We start from the raw sequence: 25,811 nt of genomic DNA, 5'->3' as shown, positions 1-25,811 counted from the left end.
AGTCAGGGCAGTGACCTTGGACTGGGCCTCACTGACAGAGAGGCAGAGCTGAGTTTTGAACCAGGTCTTAAGACTCTGTGTCTTGTATTCCTTTCACAGCATCACATTTACTCTGCACAAAAATCTGGATTTGGGGAAGAACAATGGGAGACCAGACAAACAATATCTCTAGTCTGTGGATGGCTTCAAATCAGGAGGGCATCTGGGTGGCTCCCTCGGTTAAGCGTCTCTTTATTTCGGTTCGGGTCCTGATCCCAGGGTCCAAGGGAGTCTGCTTGATGATTCTCTTTCTCCCTCTACCCCCCCCCCCAGCTTACATGTTCTCTCTCTCCCTTTCTCTAAAATAAAATCAATCTTAAAAAAAAAATCAAGATACTAAGGTATATTTTAGGGTGGTGGTTCTTGGACCAGATGGAACCACACTCCCATCAATAATGGACCCTGGGCTGCTGGGTAGACTGGATAGGCTGTAGACTGTGTGCGGGTTTCTGGGGCCAGCTGTGACGTCAGCTTCCCTTTCCCTGTTGCAACTCTTGTTTTAGTGAGATCTTGCCTTGAAAAATTATTTCATTTTGCATTTACATGATCCTTTTTTTTTTTTTTGCCCCCAAATCTCAAAAATCTTTATTGTGTTAACAGGTTTCATCCTTAGAGCAAGCACGGGAGGAGGACAGGTGTTAGCTGTCAGCTTGATAGATGAGGAGATTGAAGTAACTTTCCTAAAGTCTGATACTAATAAATGTTAAAGCAGAACCTAAAACCGGAAGCCCCACCAAGATACCTGCAAAACCCTGAGAACAAGACTTGGAAGACTCAACAAGTGTAGGATGAGATCAGCCACCTACAAAGAAGCAGGGTTGGCTAAAAATGGGCGATCCAAATGTCTAAGGAAACGTAAGCCGCTACATTGCTTGTGGTTTCAGAAGAGCTGTGATCTGCCCACCCAGCGTCTAAGAGAGGAGTCTAAAAAGCAGGGCTTTGGTGTCATCCCACAACAGGGACAGACCAACGCCCTGGCTTTTTAGAAGACAGTGTCCTGTTTCGAGGAATCGGGAACAGCAGCCGGACGTAGCTTGCCACGGCGGCAGTAAGATTAGCCCACTCATCCCCCTGGCTCGCGGAGGAACCTCGTGGTGTGGTTTGCCTTCCTGAGTAGCTTTTCTGTGAGGAAAGTCAGCTGGTCAGATGTCGCGGCTTGGCGGTCGGGTTCTCCTTTTAAAATGAGTGACTTCACATCATGGGTGTGTACCATTCTCAGTATTTTGATTACATTCTTCCCGAGTTAGGTGAACTCTGAAGCAAGGGACCTGAAGAACCGAGAACCAGGTTCTGGGTGATGGTGAATTTGATAAGAGTCTTACCTAAGTAACTAACCAACCACCCATGTGTCAACCTTCACAGGAAGTGAAAACTAGCTGCCAGATAGGAAAGATGTGGAACACAGTAAGTATGGGGTCACGAAACAAGAAACCAGAACGAGGTGGAGGAAAGTTAGAGTTAATTGAACCGAACTAAAAGAGCAGGTGGAACCTGGGACAGGCCAGGAGGGGCAGAACAGAGCACTGGGGCCGCCTGATATAGCCTTGACCTAGACCCAGTGGAGGGGGGCGGGGGCTCTGGAGCCAGAACATTCTCTGGGAGAATTCTGCTTCAGCTGCCTGTGAGCTGGCTGGGGACCTCATACCTCTTCTGCACTTTCTCCTCCTCATTCGTACAGTGGGCCTCCCCCAAGGTTGAAAGGATTAAATGTGATAATGAACGTGCTCTCATTCTAGTGCCTGCCCTGTAAATGCTCCGTAAGTGCTTTCGGTTATAAGCCCTGTCCTTTGGGATTACACACGGGCTCACCACTGTTGAAACGCACTACAGCACTCATTAAGTACCCCGTTACAGCAGAACCTCGCCGAGGTGGTGGCCCATCTGTGTCCTCTGCTCTGAGGCAGGCATCTTCCTCATGATCACGCACAGCCCAGAAGGCCCAGAAACACGCTTTGACATCGTCCTGCAAGCTCTGGGCCAGGGCGTTTTCATTCACTGTTCTCTCCTCCTGGAAGGCTCTTCCCCTAGACAGTAATAGGGTTTTCACCTTCATTTCCTTTAGGCACCTGCTCAGATGACACATTATGGGAGAAAAACTGTGCTTGACCTACCTCCCTATAGAAAGTAGCATCTACACTGCCCCCAGGGCCTAGAGCTGTATTCATGTTTCCTGCTTGCTTTCTCCCCACACGCTCATTACCCTTGACATACAGTCACGTGTTAATTGTCTGTTTCTCCAAGTGGTATGCCCATGAGACCAAGCATTTGATTTGGGGCTGTGCTCTTCTTTTTAAAATGCCTTCCTCACTTCCTTCTACTCGGAAGCCTAGAATGGTTGTCCCTTGAAAGAGGTGGGAGGCTCTTCTCACTCTATGATAGAAAAGCAGCTATTTGCCTGTTCCAGCTCACTGTCATATGTACACAGAAGATAGGATGCGCTTCATGTGATGTAAAAACCTGTGGCCAACACCAGTTAAGTATCTAATGGAGACCATTCCAGGTAGAGGGATAGAAAGTGCAAAGGCCCTGAGGTGGGAGCAGGCAGTGAGGCTGGAGTGGCAGAGCCGGGGTTAGAAGTAGAAGAGGATAATTCCAAGGTTTCTGGTTTAGATCATGAAAGAATGGAATTGACATTTGCTAATATGAGTCAGCTCGGGGGACGAGCAGGTTTGGGGTATGTGAAGTTTTGAGATGCTTGCAGGTTGGAAGCACCTGCCACAAATCCAGTGGCTTTACATACATTATCTCCATTGCACAGGTAGGAAAGTTGAGGCAATGGAACTTGGGTGTCCCTAGGTCTCAGAGCATGTTAGAACGGCTAGGATTTGAACCCTGGCTGTGTCTCCAAGGGTCTGCCACTCTGAAAAGCGCTGGTTACTGAAGGAGGAGCTAAGAGAGAAGACTGGCCTCAAATTGGACAAATCAAGAATACTTCGGATAACGTGGACTCAGAAAGGTCTTTCTGGAGCCGGAATGGTAAGTTTACGGCAAATAAAAGGGAGCCTCACATCCCAGGAGTGTTGGAGCTGCGGTCCCTTTGGCCTCAGCAAGTTTGCTGGCAAATCCATTTCCATGGCCATCAGGCCGTCACGTAATGCCAAAACAATGGAATGAAACGTGGAAAATCTGTTTGAGGTTATTATCCTGGGTTACACTCCAAGTTTTCATATTTTCTAAGATTTGCTTGCTTAGAAATCATTCACAAAAATTAACGTAAAACGGACAAGCCGTTCAAGGCCTTGATACTGAGTACGGTCTGCAGACCAGCAGCAAGACCATCATCTGGGAGCTGCTGGAAATTCAGAGTCTCAGGTCCCATGCTAGACTTCTTAAGTCAGAACCTGCATTCAGCAAGATGCCCAAGGGTTATGTGTGCTCATTACAATTTGAGAAGTCCTCGGCCCGGAGCCGAGGTGGACTAACTTTTTCTGTAAAGGACCAGATAGTAAATATTTCAGATTTTACTGGCCTGTCATAATTACTGTTTTGTTTTTGTGATACAAAAGCAGCCACAGACAACATGCAAAGAATGAGTGTGGCCGTGTTCTAATGGAACTTTATTTAGGGATGCCAAAATTAGAATTTTATGTCCTTTTCATGTGCCATACTATTCCTCTTATTTTCTTTCAACCATTTGAAAATGTAAAGCTCATTCTTAGCTCAGAAGCCACACAAAAAGGTGCTCATCTTCTGACTTGCCTTTTGGGGCTGGCCATCCCCAAGCCGCCTGCCCCTCTCCAGGTGATCCCCCCTTCTTTCCTCTCCATGGGCATGGGTCTCGGACTCCCTTTCCCTCATGACCTGTGACACTGTGTCAGAAGGTTGATGACTTAAGCCTAATATAAAAAGCCAGCAGAAGAGGGGTGCCTGGCTGGCTCAGTCAGTGGAGCATGTGACTCTTGATCTTGGGGTCCTGAGTTCGAGTCCCATGTAGCGTGTAGAGATTACTAAAAAAATTATAAACTTTAAAGACATATATGTATTTAAAAGGCAACAGAAGAACTGCGACTTTAAAAATATACCTCTGCCAGTTTCCACAAATATGTTTGCTGTTGTTTCCTACTTGAGGTTTTCTTTGAGAATGACCAATGGGGGGGATTCGGTAGCTAAGGGGAGGGGGCTTGTTCCATTTAAGTGCATTTACTCTCTTTTGCTCTCTTTGTCCATCCTGCATTTCAGCTGCCGGGAAGAAGGAACACACAATGCAGGGAAAAGATATTTATTAAAAAATAACTTTCGGGGAGGGAGTTGGAAGAGGAAATTAGCGAAGGGAGGTACTCTCCAGGAGAATAAGAAGATTGTTCCGCCGTCACTGGGCTGTGGGGGAGAATGCATGACTTGATAAATAAAGCAGACGGTGTCAAGGGCACTTGCCCAAGAGTAGTTTGTGAAGCAAGCTCGGCGGGAGGAGGCTATGACAAACACAGAGACAGGAGAGTGACGGGCAGAGAGTCTGACGAGGGCTGGGATCGGAATTTTTTAAATCCGGAGTGCAGGTTCACGGCAACCAACCACTTTTCCCTTTTGTTAGGAATGGGGAGAAGAGGGGAAATAACGTTGACTCAACGCCTGCTGTCGGTCAGGCATGGTTACAAGCCATTTCCCATCACTGTTTCAGTTTTAATTAAAGCAACTCATGGAATTAGGTGTGCTGGCCAGTTTTCAGATGGGGAACCTGAGAGGTGAAGAGTCAGGATTGGAACCTCGTTCTGTCCGGTCACAAATACTTTAGTATTCTACGCTGTCCTGCCTAGTGCAATTTACAGTGGAAAGAACGCCTCCACGAAATTCGTTATTTATTCACACGATGAGAAAGCCTCAATTTTCAGGGATGTGGGAACAGCAAGAGACCTCGCAGGTAACCTGTTCTTCTCTACTCCCCACACCCCTCCCCCAACAAATGCAATGCTTTCGTTAAAAAGACATCAAGTCCCCTTTCTTTCCTTTCTTTTCTTTCTTTCTTTCTTTCTTTCTTTCTTTCTTTCTTTCTTTCTTTCTTTCTTTCTTTCTTTCCTTCCTTCCTTCCTTCCTTCCTTTCTTTCTTTTCTTTTCTTTTCTTTTCTTTTCTTTTCTTTCTTTCTATTTTGGTCCTTCTTCTGTTATGAAACAAAACACATAAACAACTCAGTACATTGGCAGCCTGGCTTCCAAAGTTAAACTGTGTGCCCTTAAACCAGTCTAATGACAAATGTACATAAACCCTTTGCAGAAATGTGGAGTTTGGGGACCATTTACACAGAGATTACTCTATCAGGCATACATATATATATATATATATATATATATATATATATATATATATATATATATATATATATATATATAATCTCATTTAATCCTTTTAATCCTCCAACAGTCCTGGGAGATTTTAACACCATTTTGTGGATAAAGAAACTGAGGCACAGGGGCGCCTGGGTGGCACAGCGGTTAATCGTCTGCCTTCGGCTCAGGGCGTGATCCCGGTGTTACCGGATCGAGTCCCACATCAGGCTCTTCCGCTATGAGCCTGCTTCTTCCTCTCCCACTCCCCCTGCTTGTGTTCCCTCTCTCGCTGGCTGTCTCTCTCTGTCGAATAAATAAATAAAATCTTTAAAAAAAAAAAAAAAAGAAACTGAGGCACAGAGAACTTAAATTATCTTAAGGCTACACAGCTGATAAGAGGCAGGATGGATTAAAGTCAAGGACATTGCCTGGTAAGTTCGTCCTCTTAATAAGGCCACCACATTGCAGGCTCCTTCTAGAAAAGGTGCAATCACATGAAGACTCACTGTCAGCCTGCTCAGTACATATGCCAGGATCTTTTGCTTGCAGGTGGTGGATACTATGAAACAGTCAAGGAGATGCTGGACAATCATTAGTATGGTACGGGTCAAAAAGCAAAAGGAGGTTAAACCAGTTTCCCCCAGTCTTTCTCAGAACACCTTTTCCGTGACTACACTCAACCAACCAACCAGCCAGCCAACCAACAAAAACCAGAGTAATGGTTCCAAAATTAAATGGAAAAGTGCAGAAAACCTCCATCCCCCTCCCCGAGATTGCCATATGCCTGTTACACATTTTGGGCTCCAAGTAGTGCCGAAATAACGGATTCCACTTTGCTTTAACCAAGAGTTTCCCAAGGACCAATGTACGGCTACTCCCTTTAAAGCCTATTAACCTATCGAGGCTTGCAGAGCACATCTTGGGGAACACCAGGACTAGTCTGAGGCACGTCCAGCCAGTTCCGTGGTCTTCCCTGTGGCTATGAACATGAACCCGGAGGAGCTGTCCATACGTTCCCCTGAAGACAAGGAGCGGATGATCAGCAAGGACAGCTTCTGGCTGATCCCGTCCTGGAGCCTTCCGCAGCCAATGCGAACTGGGTCTTCACACGGCTCCTGTCACCATTTGCCAGTCAACGACAAGCTGAGTCTGACAAAGTTGCCATGTGAGCAAACACACTTTAAACAAGTTGATTCATGAACCCAAGATTCCATCACATTGTGAGAGGAACCATCTGACAAGAGAATTTATTTTGCAATTACCCATCTTTCTCTGGGAAAGGGTAAGGTTCTTTTCCCTTGCTCTTGATATCTGATATCTTCATTTCTACAATGCTTATAAATAGAAGCACCCAATCTTTGTGGTAAGCAAATTCATTAAATTCCTACAAGCAATTTCTACTAGGATGAGTGTTAAATCTAGAGTGGGGCTGTGAATAGACTTACGACAGTGTAAGTTCTTTGACACGCTGAGAAAAACACACAAGGAAAAGTGAAACTAAAAATATCACCTTTCCTGTATTCCACTGATTATTTGAAATAATTACCTCATAAAATGGAATCATAGCCTTTTAGACCTGGGAAGGACTTTGTAAATATAGTCCAAACCCTTCCGTCATAGACGAGGTTGGCAAAGCTTGAGAAGGTTGGGTAACAGGTCCATGCAGCTTGTCTGTGGAACAGCTGGACTGGAACTCAGCTCATAACTGTCCAGTGCTCCTTCTCTCAAACTCTCAAACTCTTTTCTCCAGACATTCCAGTGTCGCTTTAAGGAGTTGCTTTCTTGATCATTCACTATAATGCAGAAGCTTGCCTCATTTGTTGGTTTTATGTGTTGGAGGGGAAGGCAAGTCAAACGTATACCACGTGCCCCTTGGTTCTCCGGATCTCTTGATGGCCCTCCACCTTGACCTTTTTTCCTAACCTCTGCCCCCAACTGGCTTTTCCTCTCCCCTCCAAACACTGTTATCTTTGGAAATATGTATGTGCACTTTCCAACCTGGCTGGGATCTGGGGCAAGGTGACTCTCCGTTTAATAGATTTTTTCCCACAGTGCCTGAATTGGTCCAAGGGTATGGAAGGTCGGACAACGAACAAAAAGTAACCTGCCATCCTCTTCCCTTTCAGCAAGTCTGTGTTCTGCTACTGTAACACGAATTAAGAAAAAATAAGTAAGAGAAAAAGGCAGAAACTCCACTTGAAGTACTCGCCTACCCCCTGGAAAAGTTCAAGGCTGTTGTTCATTGTCTGAATTTTCCCTTGTGAATCACTCCTATTCCTTAAATCATCTTCAGACGTCTGATCAAGGAAGTGTCAGAGCAACATACAAAGTTGAGTATTTGCATTGAAGTCCGTGTCCTGGCTCCTAGGAGTCGGTGGAGAATGTGCTCCCCCCCCCCTTTGGTGCTGGGTGATCTGAGTGGGAGCCTCTTCCCAGGCAGGAGGCCCTCCTTACTGCAGGGGCTACTGCGCACGAGCTCACCCCTTCCTATTTTTCATTCCTCAGTAGACCTTCTGTGAGGGGCAGGCCTGTATTTTCCATTCTAGTACTTACCCGCAGGTCCCGCTAGGTACCCAGGAGGGACGTGTTTTTTATCAGAGGTTGAAATGGACCCCCCCCCCCGGGTGCCCGGGGTGTCCCTTTGGGGTAGCGCCCCCCCTTCCGGAGGGCAGCATCCCGGCGGGAGTGGGGGCTCAGCTTTGATCCCAGGGCACCTTCTGTCCCTAGAGGCGCCCTCTGCCAGCCAGGTATGTGGAGGGAAAGTGGCTGTCCGCTTTCCAAGGCGGCCGGTGTGGGTTTGGGGAGCCGGACGGTCCCTTTGGAGAGTGGCGGGGCGTGCGAGAAGCCAACGCGGTGGGCACAGCGAACTCACTAACTGGGAGTCTCCGTGGAAGTTCGGGCGGGGTCCGCCGGTCACGGGCTTTCTTCCTCTAAAATCCATCCCCGGGCAGAGCAAGCCCACTTCTCACCCAAACTCGTGGAGACGAGGGACTAGGCGGGCGCGGGGTTCGGCGAGGCGGATCGGGGAGCGCCCGGCCCAGGCGGCGAGGCCCCTCCAGCGCCGGTCCGCGGCCCAGGGCGCCGGCCCAACCGCCTCGGCCGGGCCGGTCCCGCGGGTAGGGGCCGGTCACACACGGACGGCGGCGGGGGCTCCCCGGGTCGGGCTCGGGGCGGCCCGTCGCCGGCGCCGCCCGTGCGCCCGCCCTCAGCCACCCGGCGAGGCGGCGGCCTCCTCCGCCGGCGCGGGGTCCCCTGGTTAACCCCTGCCCGCCAGCCTGGCCGCTGATTGGAGGAGGCGGGGCGCCGGGGCAGCGGGGACCCCCCCACCTTCCTCGTCCCCTCCCCCTCCTCCCCCACTGTCGGCTCTTCCCCCACCCCCCCCAGGACCCCCCCTGCCTCCCAGCCGTGCAAATCTCGCGAGGAAACACGCGGTTTCACTAGTGTGTTTACACCGATCACTACTAATCCGGACCGAACCGATCCGGATTAAGGGGCCGGAGGCGGGTCCTGGGCACCAGCGGTTCCGACCCCCCCGCCCTCCGCGCCGCACCCGAGTGGCCCCCAGCCGAGCGGGCCCCCACCTCCCGGCCCGGCCTGGGCCCTCCTGCGCCTCCCTTGGCCTTTGTCCGGCGCCAGGAGGCCGGTCCCGCGCCCCCCGCGGCCGCCCGGGCCCGGGCCCGCGTCAGGCGCCTGGCTCTGTACGCGAGCCCGGGGATCTGCGGCCTCCTCGGCCCCCCTCCCCCGCCCGCCCTCTCGTGGAGCCCGGCGCCGGCGGCGGCTGCCCGGGCGGGGGGTTGCGGCGCTCAGGAGAGGCCCCGGCTCCGCCCCGGGCCTGCCCAGGGGGAGAGCGGAGCGGTCCGCGGCCGGGTCGGGTCGGGGCCCCTCCCGGGAGGAGCGTGGAGCGGCGGCGGCGGCAGGTGAGAGGCTGAGCCCCGGGCGGGGGAGGGCGCCGGGCCTGGGGCATTAACCGTCCGGGAGACCCCCTCAGCTGAGGAGGTTGCGGCCCGGGCCCACTCGGGGGCCGGCGCCGGGCCGCAGCTCCTCGGCGCTGAGGCGGGAGGGGCTCCCTGAGGGCTGCGGGTCGCCGAGGGGCCGGGCTGAAGATGGGGGAGGCCCAGGCGGCCCCGGCCTGGGAGTGGGGCCGGCGGCCGCCAGGGCGAAGGGGACGCCCCGGCAGCTGGAGGCCCCGGCAGCCTCCCGGGCGCCCCCGAGAGCCGGCCCGCCCTCCCTCCGTGACAGGTGGGCCTGGAGTTGGGGAAAGTTTGGAGTCGGCGGGAGGCGAGGGGCGCCGGGACCAGGCCCCAGCGGTTCTGCTTCCCGGCTGTAGGGAGGGCTGCAGGGAGGATCCCAGTCCAAGGCCCCGCTGGAATGAGACAGAGTGGAGATTTCCTTAACATGAGTTGACATTAAATGGAATAACCGCTGGGGCGTCATTTTCCGGACCAGGCCTGGGGATGGAGGTTTAGGAAATGTTCCGAGAGACCCTAGGGTTTGAGGGAGGCTGCACCCTCTGCCATTCCGGCCTTGATTAGGGCAGGGCGAGGCGCGAGGAAGGCCACTTAAGGGAAGCACTCCCTCTCAATCCCCCTTTTCCTTTCTTTCTTTTCTTTTTTAAGATGCCTTTCTCTTTCTGCCTTTTCGAGAATTTCCTTATTCCCTCGCTAACCTGCACTTGTTTGGGTGGGTGAAACTAATTTGTCACCCTTTCATTCCCCTTTGCCCCCGGCTCTCAATCCAGGAAGGGAAATGAAACTGGAGGACTGGTAGGGGTTGTTGCAGCTAACGTGGAGCTGTTAGATTGCAGAGGAGAATGTTAATTCACGTCCTCAGTGAACTTTTAAATCATGCCAATCGTTCCAATAGCTGTTTAATGATATGTTCAGAGGGGGTCTGTGTAATGGTGTATGCTCCTATTCCACTTTTAATATCAGAGAGGTTTCCAGTGGGTTCTCCAAGAGTTGATCTCTTGCAGTGGATGGACATATTTGCTGAAAGTAGCCTGTGCATTTATTGGTCGTGGAAGGAGTTTAAAAATGGTGTCCTCCTGCCCTTCCCTGCTTGGAAGGAGTGCTAAAAGCAGATGTCTAGAGAAACCTACTGCTCCAGGGAGTGGTCAGAAAAAGATTTTGTAAAGGGATGGTTATGGAGCTCTACTAATTTCCCGAGTGAATGCTGGTTGATGGTTTTACCATGGGTTCTCTATTAAATTAAAAATAATTAATTCCTTTTTTTCATGAGCTACTGTGAGCTCTTCAGAGAAAGGAGCTATATAATAGAGTTATTTGAAGTTATTTGTAGCTTCTGATTCATGCTACATTATTTTTAAATTATTATTAATGATTCGTATTTTTAGTTTAAGAACTAGTTCCTGTGGGTTTGGGAAACAAATACCCAAAAGTACTTAGTTAAATTCGAAGGTTAATAGAAGGAATTTGTTGTTGTTTTGCAAGTTAGTCCTTGCTCAACTTTTACTGAGATTATATGAAGGGTTTGAGGTTTTTTGCTGTTAAAATCAGATCAGAACTAGACAAGGATAACTAGCCTTCGGAAGAGGACTTCTGAGCCACTTTTAACTTTAAATGTGTTGCTGTTTGATGCAGCCCATTGTAGTTTATCGCTCGTGTGCTGTATTTACTTGAGGTTTACCTGTGTGTGACCATTCAATGAAATAATTACTGCATTTTGTTACATCTAAAAATTGGTACCTCACGTTTTAGCTTTTATGTTCTTACAACTTACTTTGTCTTTTTCAGTAGAAATGATGGAAGAATTGCATAGCCTGGACCCTCGACGGCAGGAATTACTAGAGGCCAGGTTTACAGGAGTTGGTGTTAGTAAGGTGAGTAAAATGCTAATAATGAACACTGTTCATAGTCTAATTGAAACACATTTAGAAAACAAGATCAGTTTGGGTGGGCCATGCTGCTAGGTTGCAGGGGAGATCAGCTCATGGTTCTAGTGCAATTTTAGATCCTACCAGTCATTCCACTAACTAAACAGTATTGAAGGGATTCTAAGTGAGAGTATATGCTTCTCTTTCCCCTCTAATATGGGAGAGGTTTCCCATGGGTCTTGTTGCAAGGATACTGATGGGATGTGTATCTGGATTTTGTGCCATATTTTGTCAAAACTCTTCATTCATTAAAAAAAAAACACTTGATAATGAAAAGATACTGGCGTAGATTCATTGTTTCAGGGGGTGTTTTGGGGTAGTTGTGTGCTAGAGTTTTGAAAAATCTGCTTCTGTTAAGTTTGTCAGTTCTCCCACTCTGTGGTTCAACAGATTCCTTCTGGTTGCCCCCCCCCGAACTGCCTTCTCCCTCCTCCTATTTTTCATTCTTATTCACTCTCTGTTTTTGTTCGGTGAGCGTAAAGTAAGATCAAGCCCCCATTAATGGTCAGGTGGGTAAGCTGAGCGACATTATGGCTTCCTATGCATCCTTTATGTAGTTCACCGCTCTGCTTTCATAGATGGTCTTAGTGCAGTATATTACGATTTTAATACAATACCTAAAATATGTTTGTGATGTTTTATTTAAAAGCTTCGCCAGTCTGAGATTGTTGAATTAGTTGGGCTTGAGACTTGTGAATTTTGGTCTTTGACTTCATGCGAGACATTTCTCTCTGTGCTTTGCAAGAAATCTTATTTCTTATGGTGACCTAAATGTTAGTCTCAAGCTTTGGTTAATAGCTTCTTAAAGGAGAAGGTGTTGGCAAGGTTTAGTTGGAAAAACTGGCTGCTTTGAGGGGGTCTCATAGTTTTGGTGAGCCAAAATCGCTTGATCGTTTTTTTGTTCATTCAACAGCTATTGAGTGCCTGCTGCATACTAGGCATGGTGCAGGGTGTCAGGAATGACAGCTCAGTGCCTCCAAGCCTCCGTTGTGGAGAAAGTGAGAGGGAGATGATACTTGGTGAGATTTGTATTAGAACTGCGACAGGGTGGTGTGGGCACACATTCGTTACACATTAGTTCTTGGTTTCTTTGGCCACTTTGATTAAATAATTGACTTGTGGCACTTTGGAGTGGCTATACTGGCTGTTGATATATTAAAAATACTATATAAATGTGAGTTCTCTAATCTAGGAGAAGTAGCTTCAGCTGAAAGTGAGCAGTATATTTGAGTATTAAATTGATCTCTGATTCAGTTGATTACCTAATAAGATGACCTTTGATGTGTCTTTTAATTTGGAAATTCAGCAGAAGGTTCATACCCAAATCTGTCTGTTCAAGTGGTCACCTACAGAATAAAAGTAAGTTTGTATTCAAATTGTATGTTGTTTAAATTCATTGGGTTTTGTTGTTAGCATGCTTTTTTTTTTTTTTTTTTTAAGATTTTATTTATTTGACAGAGATAGAGACAGCCAGCGAGAGAGGGAACACAAGCAGGGGGAGTGGGAGAGGAAGAAGCAGGCTCATAGCGAAGGAGCCTGATGTGGGGCTCGATCCCACAATGCTGGGATCACACCCTGAGCCGAAGGCAGACGCTTAACCGCTGTGCCACCCAGGCGCCCCAGCATGCCTTTCTTTTCTTCAGTGTTTAAGGTCATCGATAGCTATATCCGAGTATAGTTTTGGTGGGGTAGGCGCAAGTGATGGCGGTGATTGACATTGTGAATCTTGCTGCTCAGGCCCAACCTTAAAATCATGTAATTAAGGAGTCGGAAAACTTAAATCTGCCTTTTTAATAAATTTTTCCTTTTATATATAAAGAAGTTTATTTATATCCAAATGCTTTAGTGTCACTAATTGTATGTTATTTTGATGTTTTTAGTCATAGTAAGTATATTGATTACAAAAAATGTTGTTCAAGGACCAGCAAGAGATTGGGTTTTTTTTTTTTCCCCATAGCAAAGAAACTTGGGGGGGGAAGCAAGTAAATTTTTCCGTAGTTTGGAGTTAGGAAGAGGGAAAAAATCTCCATTTTGTATGTTTTTTTTGCCTGCAAGACATGGTATCCCTCAGACCACTGATTTGAAATAGGACTGGGGAGGAGGAGGCCATGCTACTGGGAGAAAAGGTGCTTTGAGAAAAACTGCTCCTCCTAGCTTTGAATTCCTCATTATGGGTCATGATTTCCCAAAGAGGATGTCATTGAATTGATAGTTTTCAGTTTTGCAAAGATCAAGAGAGCTTTCAGCCTTTGCTCCAAATGGGAGAACCGAGTGACTTCCCTGTGATAGTGCCATCTAGTGGGACTGGTGTAGCCCTCAGGGGCTGTCTCTTGAGTTTCTCCTAACCATTCATACCATTTTCAGTGCTTTTTGATGTCCATAGAAGGAAGAAAGTTAGTGCCACTGTGGATTCTTCCCTAGTGGACAAGAGTGTTTTAAGTAGCTGTGGTGTTTGAACTTCCGGTTGCTGGTAGGTCTTCTGTCATGTTGCTTCAAGTTTTTTACACCTGCAGATTAATTAGATCTGCGTCACAAAACTTAGGTGAAAACAAAATGGTCAAGCCAACACATTTATCATTTGTGTTTCAGTTGCTCTTTACTGATATATAGGATTTTCTCAAATTTTAAGTTTTCTTGCATGTTGCATTTACATGCATTCAGTTTCTTTTAGCGTATTTAATTTATAATCGGTAAACCAAAAGAATTTGTTTTGTGCCTTGGGATGCACTGCATGGATTTTTTTAAGAGATCGGCGTTTTCTGTCATTAGTGAGTTAATGATGGAGGAAAGTAGCCTAATGTGCACTGAGAAAATACAGCTGTTTTCCTTCTCTATCTAGTGCCACGGTTTAGGAGGACATGTAACCATCCTCTTAGCATTTTTGAGGTGATGAGGTTAAATTGGGTTGTGAACCTACTTTTTCATTTCTTGTTGACCTGATATGTGAGCTAGCCTACTTCTTTTTTTAAGGTCTCCTCCCTTAAGCACTGGATAATCCACTTGTAGTTTTGTGAAACTGACTCTACCTCATATTCCTGTGTTTTCAGTGAGGACCTATTGCAGCGTATATTCCCTACTCAGTGTTCTCTCTCTCTCTTTTTTAACATTTTATTTTTTTAAGTAATCTCTGTACTCAACTTGGGGCTCAAACTCATAACCCCAAGATCAAGAGTCACATGCTGCACTGACTGACTGAGCCAGCCAGGAACTCCATTTTGACAATTTACGTGCAGGTTGTCTCTGTGACTCCAGGGACTGTGTAAAGTAGGGAGAATTCCACCGTTGCATGCACTATATCTGTAGCTAGTTTAGTTTAGTTTAGTGTAGGGTGTTTTTTTTTTGGGTTTTTTTGGGTAAGATTTATTTATTTGTTTGTTTAGAGAGCGTGTGAGAGTCAGGAGAGGGGTAGAGGGAGAGAATCTTCAAGCAGACTCGCTGCTGAGCGTAGACCCTGATGCCGGCTTGATCTCAAGACCCTGAGATCATGACCCGAGCTGAAACCAAGAGTTGGACGCTTAACTGACAGCCATCCAGGTGCCCCTAGTTTTTTTGTTTGTTTTGTTTTTTAGATTGGTTTATTTATTTATTTATTTGTTTGTTTATTTATTTATTTAAATAATCTCTGTACCCACCGTGGGGCTCAAACTCATGACCCTGAGGTCAAGAGTCACATGCTCTTCCTATTGAGCCAGCCAGGCGCCCCTGTAGCTAGTTTAGTTTTAATGCCAGTAGAGTAGCAAATACTTAGATAGTACTTACTATGTGCCAGGTACTGTTCCAAGTACAATAAAAGTAATACGTGAATTTAAATCTTTTGTAACAGGGATGCTAGTCTTAATAAATTCTGTTCTCTTTTTGTAAGACATACTGATGCCCAACAGGTTGAATTATAGACTTACAGAGAATCACATTATGACAACTTGCACTTGTATTATAATTATATAATTTCATATAAAATTTCATAAGCCAAAGAAATATAACTCTAAAATGTAAGAATTGTTGATTCTATGAAAACTAAGTTAACTGCCTTGGAAAGACTGTAAAGTGAGCCGATAAGGAGATACCTATAAATGTTTACAAATTTTTTGTTTTTTTGTAATCTGGAAGAATTCTTCATTTAGATCTTTTAAGTCTCGCTTCACTTTTAAAGAAATTGAAACCAGAAATTGTAGATGGTGCATTATGGGTGCGGTTTGCGTGAGACTGGAACTACAGTCAGTGGATCTGTAACTCAGAAGGCCTTCGTCAAAAGACTGGCAACAGAATATACATTTATAGGTTTGAAGTTCAAAGAAAATGTGTAAGGTGTAATTTTTTTTTTTTTAGATTCCCCATTGCAGCCTACTGTTTTTATTAATGTCATTAGTTTCAGTAGTATTGAATAAAAAGGATTATGTAGTATGTGGCGGTATTGAAAGGAAGAACAAAATGAGAAGCCGTGAAAGTGGGACAGTCTGTTTTGGCACAAGAACCTTCACTTTATAGAGCCTGAAGTAAGACCACACGCTTTTAAGGTATCACATGGTAGATTTTTGATGTCTTAAAGAAAAATGATCTGTTTTTCTACCTTCTATAAATTTGTGTTACATGATCACTTTTTTTTTTTTTTTTTTAAGATTTTGCCTGTTTATTTTGAGAGCAAGCAGGCACACACAGGCAGCGGGAGAGGGGGAGGGAGAGAGAATCTCAAGCAGGCTCCGCGCTGAGTGCAGAGCCCCACATGGGGCTCCATCTTATGACCCTGAGTTGTGACCTGAGCCAAAATCAAGAGTCAGATGTTTAACCGACTGAGCCACCCGGGGACCCCATGATCCTTTATTTAAAAATTTTATTTTTGGGGCGCCTGGGTGGCACAGCGGTTAAGCGTCTGCCTTCGGCTCAGGGCGTGATCCCGGCGTTATGGGATCGAGCCCCACATCAGGCTCTTCTGCTGGGAGCCTGCTTCTTCCTCTCCCACTCCCCCTGCTTGTGTTCCTCTCTCGCTGGTTGTCTCTTTCTCTGTCAAATAAATAAATAAAATCTTAAAAAAAAATTTATTTTTATTTTTATTTTTTTCTGATACATGATCATTTTAAATGATCAAATTTGACTTCTGAAAAGATGTTTAACCAACTGATACTTTTTCTCCTGTTATTTAGTTAATTGCATCAGTTAAAAGGTGTCAGTTATGGGGGCGCCTGGGTGGCTCAGTTGGTTACACGCCAGATTCTTGATTTTGGCTCAGGTCATGATCTCAGGGTCCTGGGATGGAGCCCCATGTCAGGCTCTCTGCTCAACAAGGAGTCTGTTTCTCCCTCTCCTTCTGCTCCCCGCCCGTGCTTGCACTCTCTCTCTCGCTTTAAAATAAATAAATCAAATCTTAAAAGAATTCTCCCTCTCCTTCTGCCCCCTCCCTAAAAAAAAAAAAAAGGTGTCAGTTATGGATATCTAGTACATACCAATCTAGTAATTAAAAAAAAATATACGTTTTGGTGTTTTACATTTAATGCATAGTTAGACAGTGCTCAGTAAGCATAAATTCTGAGAAATAGTCAACACTTACACTTGAATTTTAAGGCACTGTTAAATTTCTTACTATGTTTGGCTTTATGTTGTCTTCTCCTTTTCATTTACTTAGTATTTGTTTAATTTTCCTCCCATTTCACATGTAGTCAAGTGTCAACTCATGTCTCTTCTTTCTTTGAAATTTCACAAGCAGTTTTCTGTCCTGCCTGCTACTTTCTCAATCCTTCCTCATACATAACTGTAGTAGCCAGTCTCTCCTATCCCATTTATCTTTCTGTAAACTCTCCCCAGTTAGATTTCTAAAGATAGGGGTCCCTGGGTGGCTCAGTAGGTTAGGTCTCTAACTCTTGGTTTTGGCTCAGGTTATGATCACTTGGGTGGTGGGATAGAGCCTCCTATGGAGCTCTGCGCTGAGGTGGGAGTGTGCTTGAGGATTCTCTCCTGCCTCCCCCCCCACCCCCTCATGCACTCTCTCTCTAAAATTAAAAAAAAATTTTTTTTAAATAGATTTCTAAAAATACCAGCATTATTGTTTTACTCCCTTGCTTTAAAGGCTCCCATTTCCTGTTGGACAGAGCTAAAACTCCTTTCCTCATTTTTCAACTTCGTTGCCAGTTGTCTTCTCTCCCTCTGCTGTGTTCCGCTCCCTTAAATCATGACTATCTCCTAACCTGTAATGTTACCAAACAGGCTCATACTCTCTCCTTTACCTTTCCTTTTTTATTTGCCTGATGAACTTTCAGCTTATTCTTCAAAGCATAATCTATAGATGTGTCGTCTTTATAGCTTTTTTAGATACCTGCACTATTCTAGTTGCATTATTTTATTAACACTTGATAATCTCCTTTTATTATAACATATTTGTTTCCCCTATTAGTCTCCTTGGGAACATGTATGATATCTTTATCTCTGACTGTTAAAATGTTCAGCATGTTGTATACGTTGAATAAGTTTTTGTTGAAAGGAGTATGGTGAAGATGAAAGTAGAGTTAGTTGTCATCCATGTAGACATGGTCTCCTCTAGCTTATAGTTTTACTCCAGTCTCAAAATTCATGTCTTTCAGTTAGAAGATTTAGTACATTTATATTTAATGCGATGATATATTTCGGCTTAAATCTTCCTGGTGTTTCTTTTTAAATCTTTCTTATGCCTTTTTTACCTTCTTTTGAAATGATTTTTTTTCATGTATTGATTAATTTCCTGCTATGAAGATAAAGAAATAAGCACGTAATACTTTTTCTTTCCCCTACTTTCAAATTTTTGTGTTATCTTATTATTTATTTTTAACATCCCATTTTTAGGTTTATAGAAAATTGAGCAGATAGTACCAAGTTCTCATATACTTCCTCCCTGCCTCTCTAGTTTCTGTCCACTATTTTTTTTTTCTTAAGGAAGCTCCATGCCCAATGTGGGCTTGAACTCGTGACCCTGAGATTAAGAGTTACTTGCTCTGTGGACTGAGCCAGCCAGGCACCCCTAGTTTTCCCCACTATTAATATCTTACATTAGTGTGGTAGGTTTGTTACAACTGAAGAACCAATATTGATACGTTATTATTAACCAAAGTCTATAGTTTAACATTAGGATTTACACTTCACGTTGCACAATTTTACAGGTTTTGATAAATACAAGAAATTTCATGTACCTATTATTCGTATATGTATTTTTAAGATTCCACATTATTATTGAATCTGCTTATGTAGTCAGTGTTACTTTAGCCTAATCTACATGTTTACGCTTTGTTCTTCATTCCTTTTTGTGTCTCTGATGTTTTATCTGGAGCACTTTTTCTTCTAAGATATTATAAATATTTATATTCCTAAAATATATCCTTTGGAATTCTGCTAGTGGGGGTCTACCTGTGATTGACTTCCCATTTCATCTGCTTTAAAATATCTGGGTTTTTTTCTTTATTCTTTTTTTTAAGGGGGGGAGGGGCAGAGGGAGAGAGAGGGAATCTTAAGCAGGCTCCACGCCCAGCATGGAGTACAACGTGGGGCTCCATCTGACAACCCTGAGATCATGACCTGACCTAAAATCAAGAGTCGGGTGCTTAACCAACTGAGCCACCCAGGTGCTATTCTTCAATGGTATTTTTGTTAGGTTTAAAATTCTAGGTTGGCTATTATTTTTTTTCACTACAGTGTTCACTGTTGTCTGCTGGCTTCCATTATACCCTTTTTATTTTTAGTCTCATTGCCATTCTGTTGACCGTAATCTATCTTTTCCTTGCCCATTTTTGAGATTTTCCGTATTATAAAGTGGGAATGGGTGATATGTGTAGGTTGGATTACTTTTTTTTCTTCATTATTTTTCTGTGATTTATTTACATTTGAGTATTTTTTTGGGAACCTGAGCATACACTTAAAAAGATGGATTTTAGTTTTTAGAGAAGTTTTAGATGCAGGGCAAAATTGGGTGGAAGGTGCCTAGATTTTCCATATACTCTCTGACCCATACATGCATCTCTTCCCACAGTATCAACATCTCCCACAAGAGTGGTACATTTGTCACAATTGATGAATCTATATTGACACATCGTTATCACCCAAAGTCCATAGTTTACATTAGGGTTCAGTCTTGGTGTTATACATTCTGTGGGTTTGGTCAAATGAATAAGGATCTTTCTCTGTTATAGTATCATACACAGTAGTTCTACCGCTCGAGAAATCCTCTGTGCTCCAGCTGTTTATCCCTCCTTCCCCTAAGCCTTGGCAACTACTGATCTTTTTACTGTCGTCATAGTTCTGTCGTTTATGGAATGTCATATAGTTGGAACCACACAGTATGTAGCCCTTCAGACTGGCTTCTTTCACTTTGTAATACTTAATTTAAATTTTCTCCATGGCTTTTCATAACTTGTTAGCCTATTTCTTTTTAGTGCTGAGTAATGTTCCGTTGTCTAGATGTACCACGGTTTGTTATCCGTTCACCTCTTGAAGAATATCGTGGTTGTGTTCAAGTTTTAGCATTTATGAAGAGAGCTGCTATAAACATCTCTGTGCAGATTTTTGTGAATTGTTGAATTACTTTTGTTTATTCTGTTTCGTTGGGATTCTTGAATCTGTGGATTGCTGGTCTTAATCAATTCTAGAGTATTCTCAGCCATTGTCTCTTCATATGTTGCCTCTTCCTTACTCTGTCTTCTCCTTTTTGCACTCTGTTTAAACATATTAGACCTCCTTACTGTATTTTCTCTGCCTTCTACTCAGTTTTTTGGATTTCTGGTCTTTATTTCCCAGGGCTGAATGCTGGGTAGTTTCTTCTGACCTACCTTACACTTTATTTTTTTAAATTTGTCTGATCTACGTAAACCTATCCATTGAGTTTCCATGAAGGCTGATTTGTTTCTGGGTCACTCCTGTCCTGTAAAGGTAGCCTGTGCTGCTTGTTTAAAGTATGGGGTGGATTTCCTAGACTCCCCTCATTGGGGAGGGCCTGGGCTTTGACTTCATTCTCTCCCTACACCCCCAGGCCTCCTAAAGTACAGCTCAGTTTCAGAGTTTTACTTTGGAATTAAATCAGCAAATGCCCTCAAATAGAAATAAATTTTTTTTTGAGTGCCGAGCTTACCTTTCTGAGTTTTTGTCTTCTCATGGATTTTGGTACAGTAATTCCTCATTTCACTTTTTTACAGTCAGTAATACAAACCTCCTGTGTAACACTTACAAAGTATGCATGAACTCCTGTGCGATAGAGGGTAAGAGTCCATACCTAGGTTTCTCCCTTGGGAGTTTTCACTTCTCATCTGCTTCCTTACTTCCTATATGAGGTGTTGTCATCGTCATCACTCCTGGCCATTAGAGTCATTTGTGTTATTTCTTATTCTCTGTTTGTTTTTAGTTAAAAATAAAGACCGAATTGAAATATTCCCTAAAACTCTTTTTTAAAAAGGCAAGGAGAAGGGGAATATATATTATCAGTGATTTTGTATTTCAACCCTGAGTCTAGGGGTGATTTGACTTGGTCAGTCTTGTTCTTCTCTACCTTGTCTGCATCTCAAATTGCTGGCTGCCTCTTGGTGGTAGGTTTCCTGTGGCCCTAACTGCTACGAGATGTGATGGGAAGGGATTGGTGTAGAATCTGCTTCCTACTGTGGTAGCCATGTCATAGGCTTCATAGGCTATTCCCTTTGACTTTTTTACAGTACAGTTACCAGTTTTACTTTCTCTAATCCTGTATATTCCTTCCTCAGACTTTAGACATCCTAAAAATAAAATCATTCCTGGAGTATTGGGTGACTGCCCTACAGAGGGGTTCACCTTCCCATCTCTCTGTTCTCTTTGGTTCGTTTGAGGGTAGTCTGTTGGCTTAGTGTGGGGCCACCGATCTTTATCGTAGGGTTGTCTTAGCCCCTGCCTGCCCCCGGTCAGCTTTTTTGCCCTCAAAGAGATTTTCATAGGAAATCTTGTTTCATAATTTGGACTGTTCTTTTTGCGGCATAGTTAACAGTGTTATATTACTTTGAGGTGTATAATAATAAAGCGATTCAGCAATTCTCCACGTTACCCAGTGCTCATCATGATAAATGCACTTTTTTTTTTTTTTTTTTAAGTAAACTCTACCCCCAACGTGGGGGCTCAAACTCACAACATCAAGACCAGGAGTCGAATGCTCTACCAACTGAGCCAGCCAGGTGCACCATGATAAGTGTACTGTTCATGGACTTTTCTTGCTTTCTACCCAAGGAACACTCCTTTGCAGATTAGAGTAGGCTAGAGGATCTGGAGTACCAGTGGGACTCTTCTCCATTTGGTTTATTAGTTTTGCCTGTTTTCCAAGGTTCTCATGACTGTACCAGTGTTTTTGCTTTCTTCCCACCCCCAGTACTTTAATTTTCCAGAATCTTATCTTTAAATTTTTTTTTTTAAGTAAACTCTGTGCAGCTTGTGGGGCTCGAACTCACGACCCTGGGGTCGCACACTCCACTGACTAAGCCAACTAGGTGCCCCTTATCTTTACTGTTTAACAATGGAAATAGTTACACTACATTAGCGGTCAGATATAAGAGATATCATTCCCCTCACAGATAGACCTTGTGCTGAGGAATGCTCATAGTCAGATGCTCAGTGAAAGAGAATTTTGGTTGTTTTGATGGTTTAGCAACTTAATTGATAATTTCCTGTGCAATTTGGGATAGAGCTAAGAATGAAATTTGCATTGTAATCCTATCTTACTCTTTTAACATAACCTTTTTTTTTTTTTAAGATTCTATTTATTTATTTGTCAGAGAGAGAGCATGTGAGCGCAAGCAGGGGGAGGGGCAGGCAGAGGTGGAAGCAGGCTCCCCACTGAGCAGAGAGCCCGATGCAGGGCTCAGTCCCAGGACCCCAGAATCATGACCTGAACCAAAGCCAGGCGCTTAACCTACTGAGCCACCCAGGTGCCCCTGAATTTGACTACTTTAGAAATCTCATATAAGCGGATTCATACAGTATTTGTCTTTTTGTGATTGGCTTATTTCACTTAGCATAGTATTCTCAAGGTTGGTTCACGTTGTAGCACTTGTCAGAATTTCCTTCGTTTTTAAAGCTGAATAATACTCCATTATGTGTACCACATTTTATTTACCCATTTATCTGTCATTGGCCACTTGGGGTGCTTCTTCCTTTTGGCTACTGTGAATACTGCTGCTGTGAACATGGGTGCACAGATGTCTGAGTCCCTGCGTTCATTTCTTTTGCGGACATATGCAGAAGTGGAATGGCTGGATCATATTAAACTTCATTATTTTATTGGCGTTTGACCCTCTCAGCCGTTATAATTGACAGAGGGCAGCCAAAAATGGTGATTATTTTTCTTTTAGTTCACATCCAGCAAAAGCCTTCAAAGTCTTAGCAATTTCATTAACATCTGTAGAAGAACTAGTAATAATACTCAAACTCCAGTTTTTGCAGATAGTACTATTGGCCTGGGAAGCAGAAGAACTAAGCTGTCATGTAATTTGGTGAGTTACATAGGATAAATAGCCTTTTATTTTAACCAGTTTTAGAATAATAATAGCAAGCTATCCAAATTTGGTGTCCTAGATTTTATTTTAACCAGTATTGCCTTAAATATTAAGTCCTATGAAGACTGTTAGTGTTGTCCTCATAAACATAACAAGATGTTGGTGTCTGCTGGAATGGGCGCGACCTGTATGACTGATAACTGCGTCTATGAAGAGTAAATACGTGACTTATCACATAAGCTGCTGCGAGAGTGGGTGTTAATTTAGTTCCTGTTTGCCTGACTCCAGAGGAATGCTAAGGATTAATTGTGGAATTAGAATGTAATCTGAAGGGCCACTGATCTCAGGAGATAGTGCCTCCAGTTCAGGATATCTTCTGTTAATGAACTCTAATAGACAGATTTAATGTTCAAATTTAGCAGAAGCTACTAGCATCAAACCAAAACTAACTTATCTAGTCTGCGTTAACATTCCAATTGACCAGCTAGAACCAAGACACAGAATATTCCATCAGTATCTTATAAACCATGTGTCCTGCTTGTATGCTAATCTGGAAAAGATGAAGGAAAAGAGACATATAATAGCTATATTGAAATTCTAATATTCAAAATTTTCAGCAGTTGAGTTCAGCCAGCTTTTATTGAGGCTGTACTGTGTCTAGGTGAGGTCAGCAGGACGCACTGTGTACTCTTGAGGCTTTTAGAATCAGGCAGACGCAGACCCAGGTGTGTAGGGCGCACAGCTGAGGGGGCTGTAGAGATGCGGAAGTACCGTGGGCCTAAGAGAAGGGAGCGTCATTTGCTCAGGAGTCAGATTGTATGTGGAGAAGATGAGACCTTTTCTCTGTTGCTCAGAAAGATCACATAAGATACACTATAAGCAAACAACCTAAGAAATGTTCTGATAAAATATTATTACAGAATGAGTCACAGAATGATGGTATAGATCAGCTTGGTTTTGAAGCTTAACAGAACTGCTTAGGGTCTAGGGTAGAGGTTCTTTTTTAACGAATTAATTTTGATTAGGAGGTATATTCGGTTAGTACAAAATTCAAAAGATTTCAGAGATACACAGTGAAACATCTCCTTGACACCTTTCCCATGTCCATCTGGTTTCTGTCCCTGGAGACAGCTAGCTATTAGTAGCAGTTTCTTTTATTTATATATATGGTGATATATGTGGTACAAATCATATGTATTTGATGTATATGTGATATATTTATATATTTTACATATATGTGTGTGCGCACACGCACAAAAAATTGGTATATTAGCCCCTTCCGTTTTTAAAAAACAAGTGACAAGTATATTATATACAGTATTGTATGTTTTGCTTTTTGTGCTTAAAATCTTAGAAATTGTTTTATAGTAGTATATGTAGAGCTTCCTTGTCCTTTTTTCCAAAGGCTGCTTAAATATTCCATTGTACAGCTGAGCCATAATTTAACCAGTTTCCTGTTGATGGACATCTAAATAGAAAACAGGATTTTGTTGATATAAGCACTGCTGTAGTGAATAGCCCTGTGCATAATGACATTTCACACATGTTCATATATACTTACAGGATACATCCCTAGAAGTGGAATTGCTGGGTCAAAAGATATGTGCATTTGTAATTTTGGTAGTTATAGGCACATTCCTCTCCATAGAGAGGAGGAACATATTTTTATATTTGTCCATCAGTCAGTCCGTATATGTATCAACGAATAAAAACATTGGTTTCTCCATGGTCAGGTATGGCAAGGGAGTCCATGGACAGGTGTTAGGGTTCTTGATTCTCATAAAATGGTAGGTAAAATTTGTATATACTTACGGATCTGTCTTAGGTAAAGTTTATATGTATCTTTTTTGGAAGGAAAGAGTTCCATGGTTTTCATACATTCTTAAACAGTTTTGTGACTCACAGTGGGGTTAAAAAATGCTATCTAGCAATTAGTTACCTCAAATTAACACATACTGTCTTTTACAGGAAGTGTTTGAGCGCGTGAGTAGTTACTAGAGATGTATGGGGAGTTACTGTGTAGGAGACTTGCCTCTAATTCCCAAACTTTTATTATTCTTCCCTTTACTCCCAGGGAGGCCATGTTTTAAAAGGTCTTTTTTTGGGGGCGCTTGGGTGGCGCAGCCGTTAAGCGTCTGCCTTCGGCTCAGGGCGTGATCCCGGCGTTATGGGATCGAGCCCCACATCAGGCTCCTCCGCTATGAGCCTGCTTCTTCCTCTCCCACTCCCCCTGCTTGTGTTCCCTCTCTCGCTGGCTGTCTCTATCTCTGTCGAATAAATAAATAAAACCTTTAAAAAAGAAAAAGTCTTTTTTTTCTTTTAAAGTGAATTTATTAAGCAATACTTTGTTTTCTTAATTTTATTAATCAGCACTTTTGAGAAGTATGAGATGAGTTTTACTGCAAGGATTTGAAATTCATCTATATGGAATTGATAAAATTTTAGCTAATCTCGAGTCAGTTTGGCATTTCATTTATTTATTTATAGAAGATTTTATTTATTTGAGAGAAAGAGCGCACATGAGCGGGGTTGAGAGGGAGATGCTTAACCAACTGAGCCATCCAGCCTCCCCAAAGCTCTCTTTTTTAATACTGCATTGTTATTTGGTGGCTTATTTTGAAAGAGGATTTTTCTAGAGATGATTTGGAATATTTTATGTGAGGAAAAGTGAGGTGAATATGTATGTCATGCTAGACACATGGAGCAAAATTAAAAGGTCTTAGCTGTTAATAGAACTCAGGAAAATTTTTAAAAATTGTGACATATTCTGGAACAGAACTGGTGGAGCATTCGTTATACAGAATTATTTGTGGTAGATAACTTATTTTTATTTTTAAAAAAGATTTATTTATTTATTTGAGATTGAGAGTGGGGGTGGCAGGAGCAGTGGAAGAGGGACAAGCAGACTCTGTGCTGAGAACGGAGCTGGAGCCCCGATGCGGGCTTGATCCCATGCCCCTGAGATCATGACCTTAGCCAAAACCAAAGAGTCAGGCACTCAACCGACTGAGCCACCCAGGTGCCCTGGTAGATAACTTACTTTAACTAGTTCTCCAAAGTTTTATTTATTTCTGAAGTAGAAGCTTAGGACAAAGTTATTACGGGGTATCCTTGTAGAACTTTTTTTTTTTTTTTTAAGTTTTTTATTTATTTAAGTAATT

General features: G+C 43.5%; 1 protein-coding gene across 7 annotated transcripts in view; it reads left to right on the top strand.

The window, feature by feature from the left end:
* Positions 1 to 8,734: 8,734 nt before the first annotated feature.
* The window catches only part of TLK2 (tousled like kinase 2), a 107,310-nt gene continuing 90,233 nt past the window's right edge, over positions 8,735 to 25,811 (top strand). For 2 of the 7 annotated variants that reach the window (XM_087854242.1, XM_045814577.2), the window contains exons 1-2: positions 8,735 to 9,218; positions 11,058 to 11,140. In XM_087854242.1, the coding sequence (XP_087710368.1) occupies positions 11,060 to 11,140 (81 nt within the window). In that variant the 5' untranslated portion in view covers positions 8,735 to 9,218; positions 11,058 to 11,059. Of the gene's footprint in view, positions 9,219 to 9,275; positions 9,541 to 11,054; positions 11,141 to 25,811 lie in introns of those variants that run through there. The other 5 variants (XM_045814579.2, XM_045814576.2, XM_045814580.2 and 2 more) reach the window with 4 other exon arrangements.

The sequence above is a fragment of the Ursus americanus genome, chromosome 23 (genome assembly GCF_024610735.1).
Source record: "Ursus americanus isolate L20-20 chromosome 23, mUrsAme1.1.p, whole genome shotgun sequence".
In the NCBI taxonomy this organism is placed as follows: Eukaryota; Metazoa; Chordata; class Mammalia; order Carnivora; family Ursidae; genus Ursus; species Ursus americanus.
Note: the sequence above shows the minus strand (reverse complement) of the source record. Positions and strands in the feature narration are given on the sequence as shown.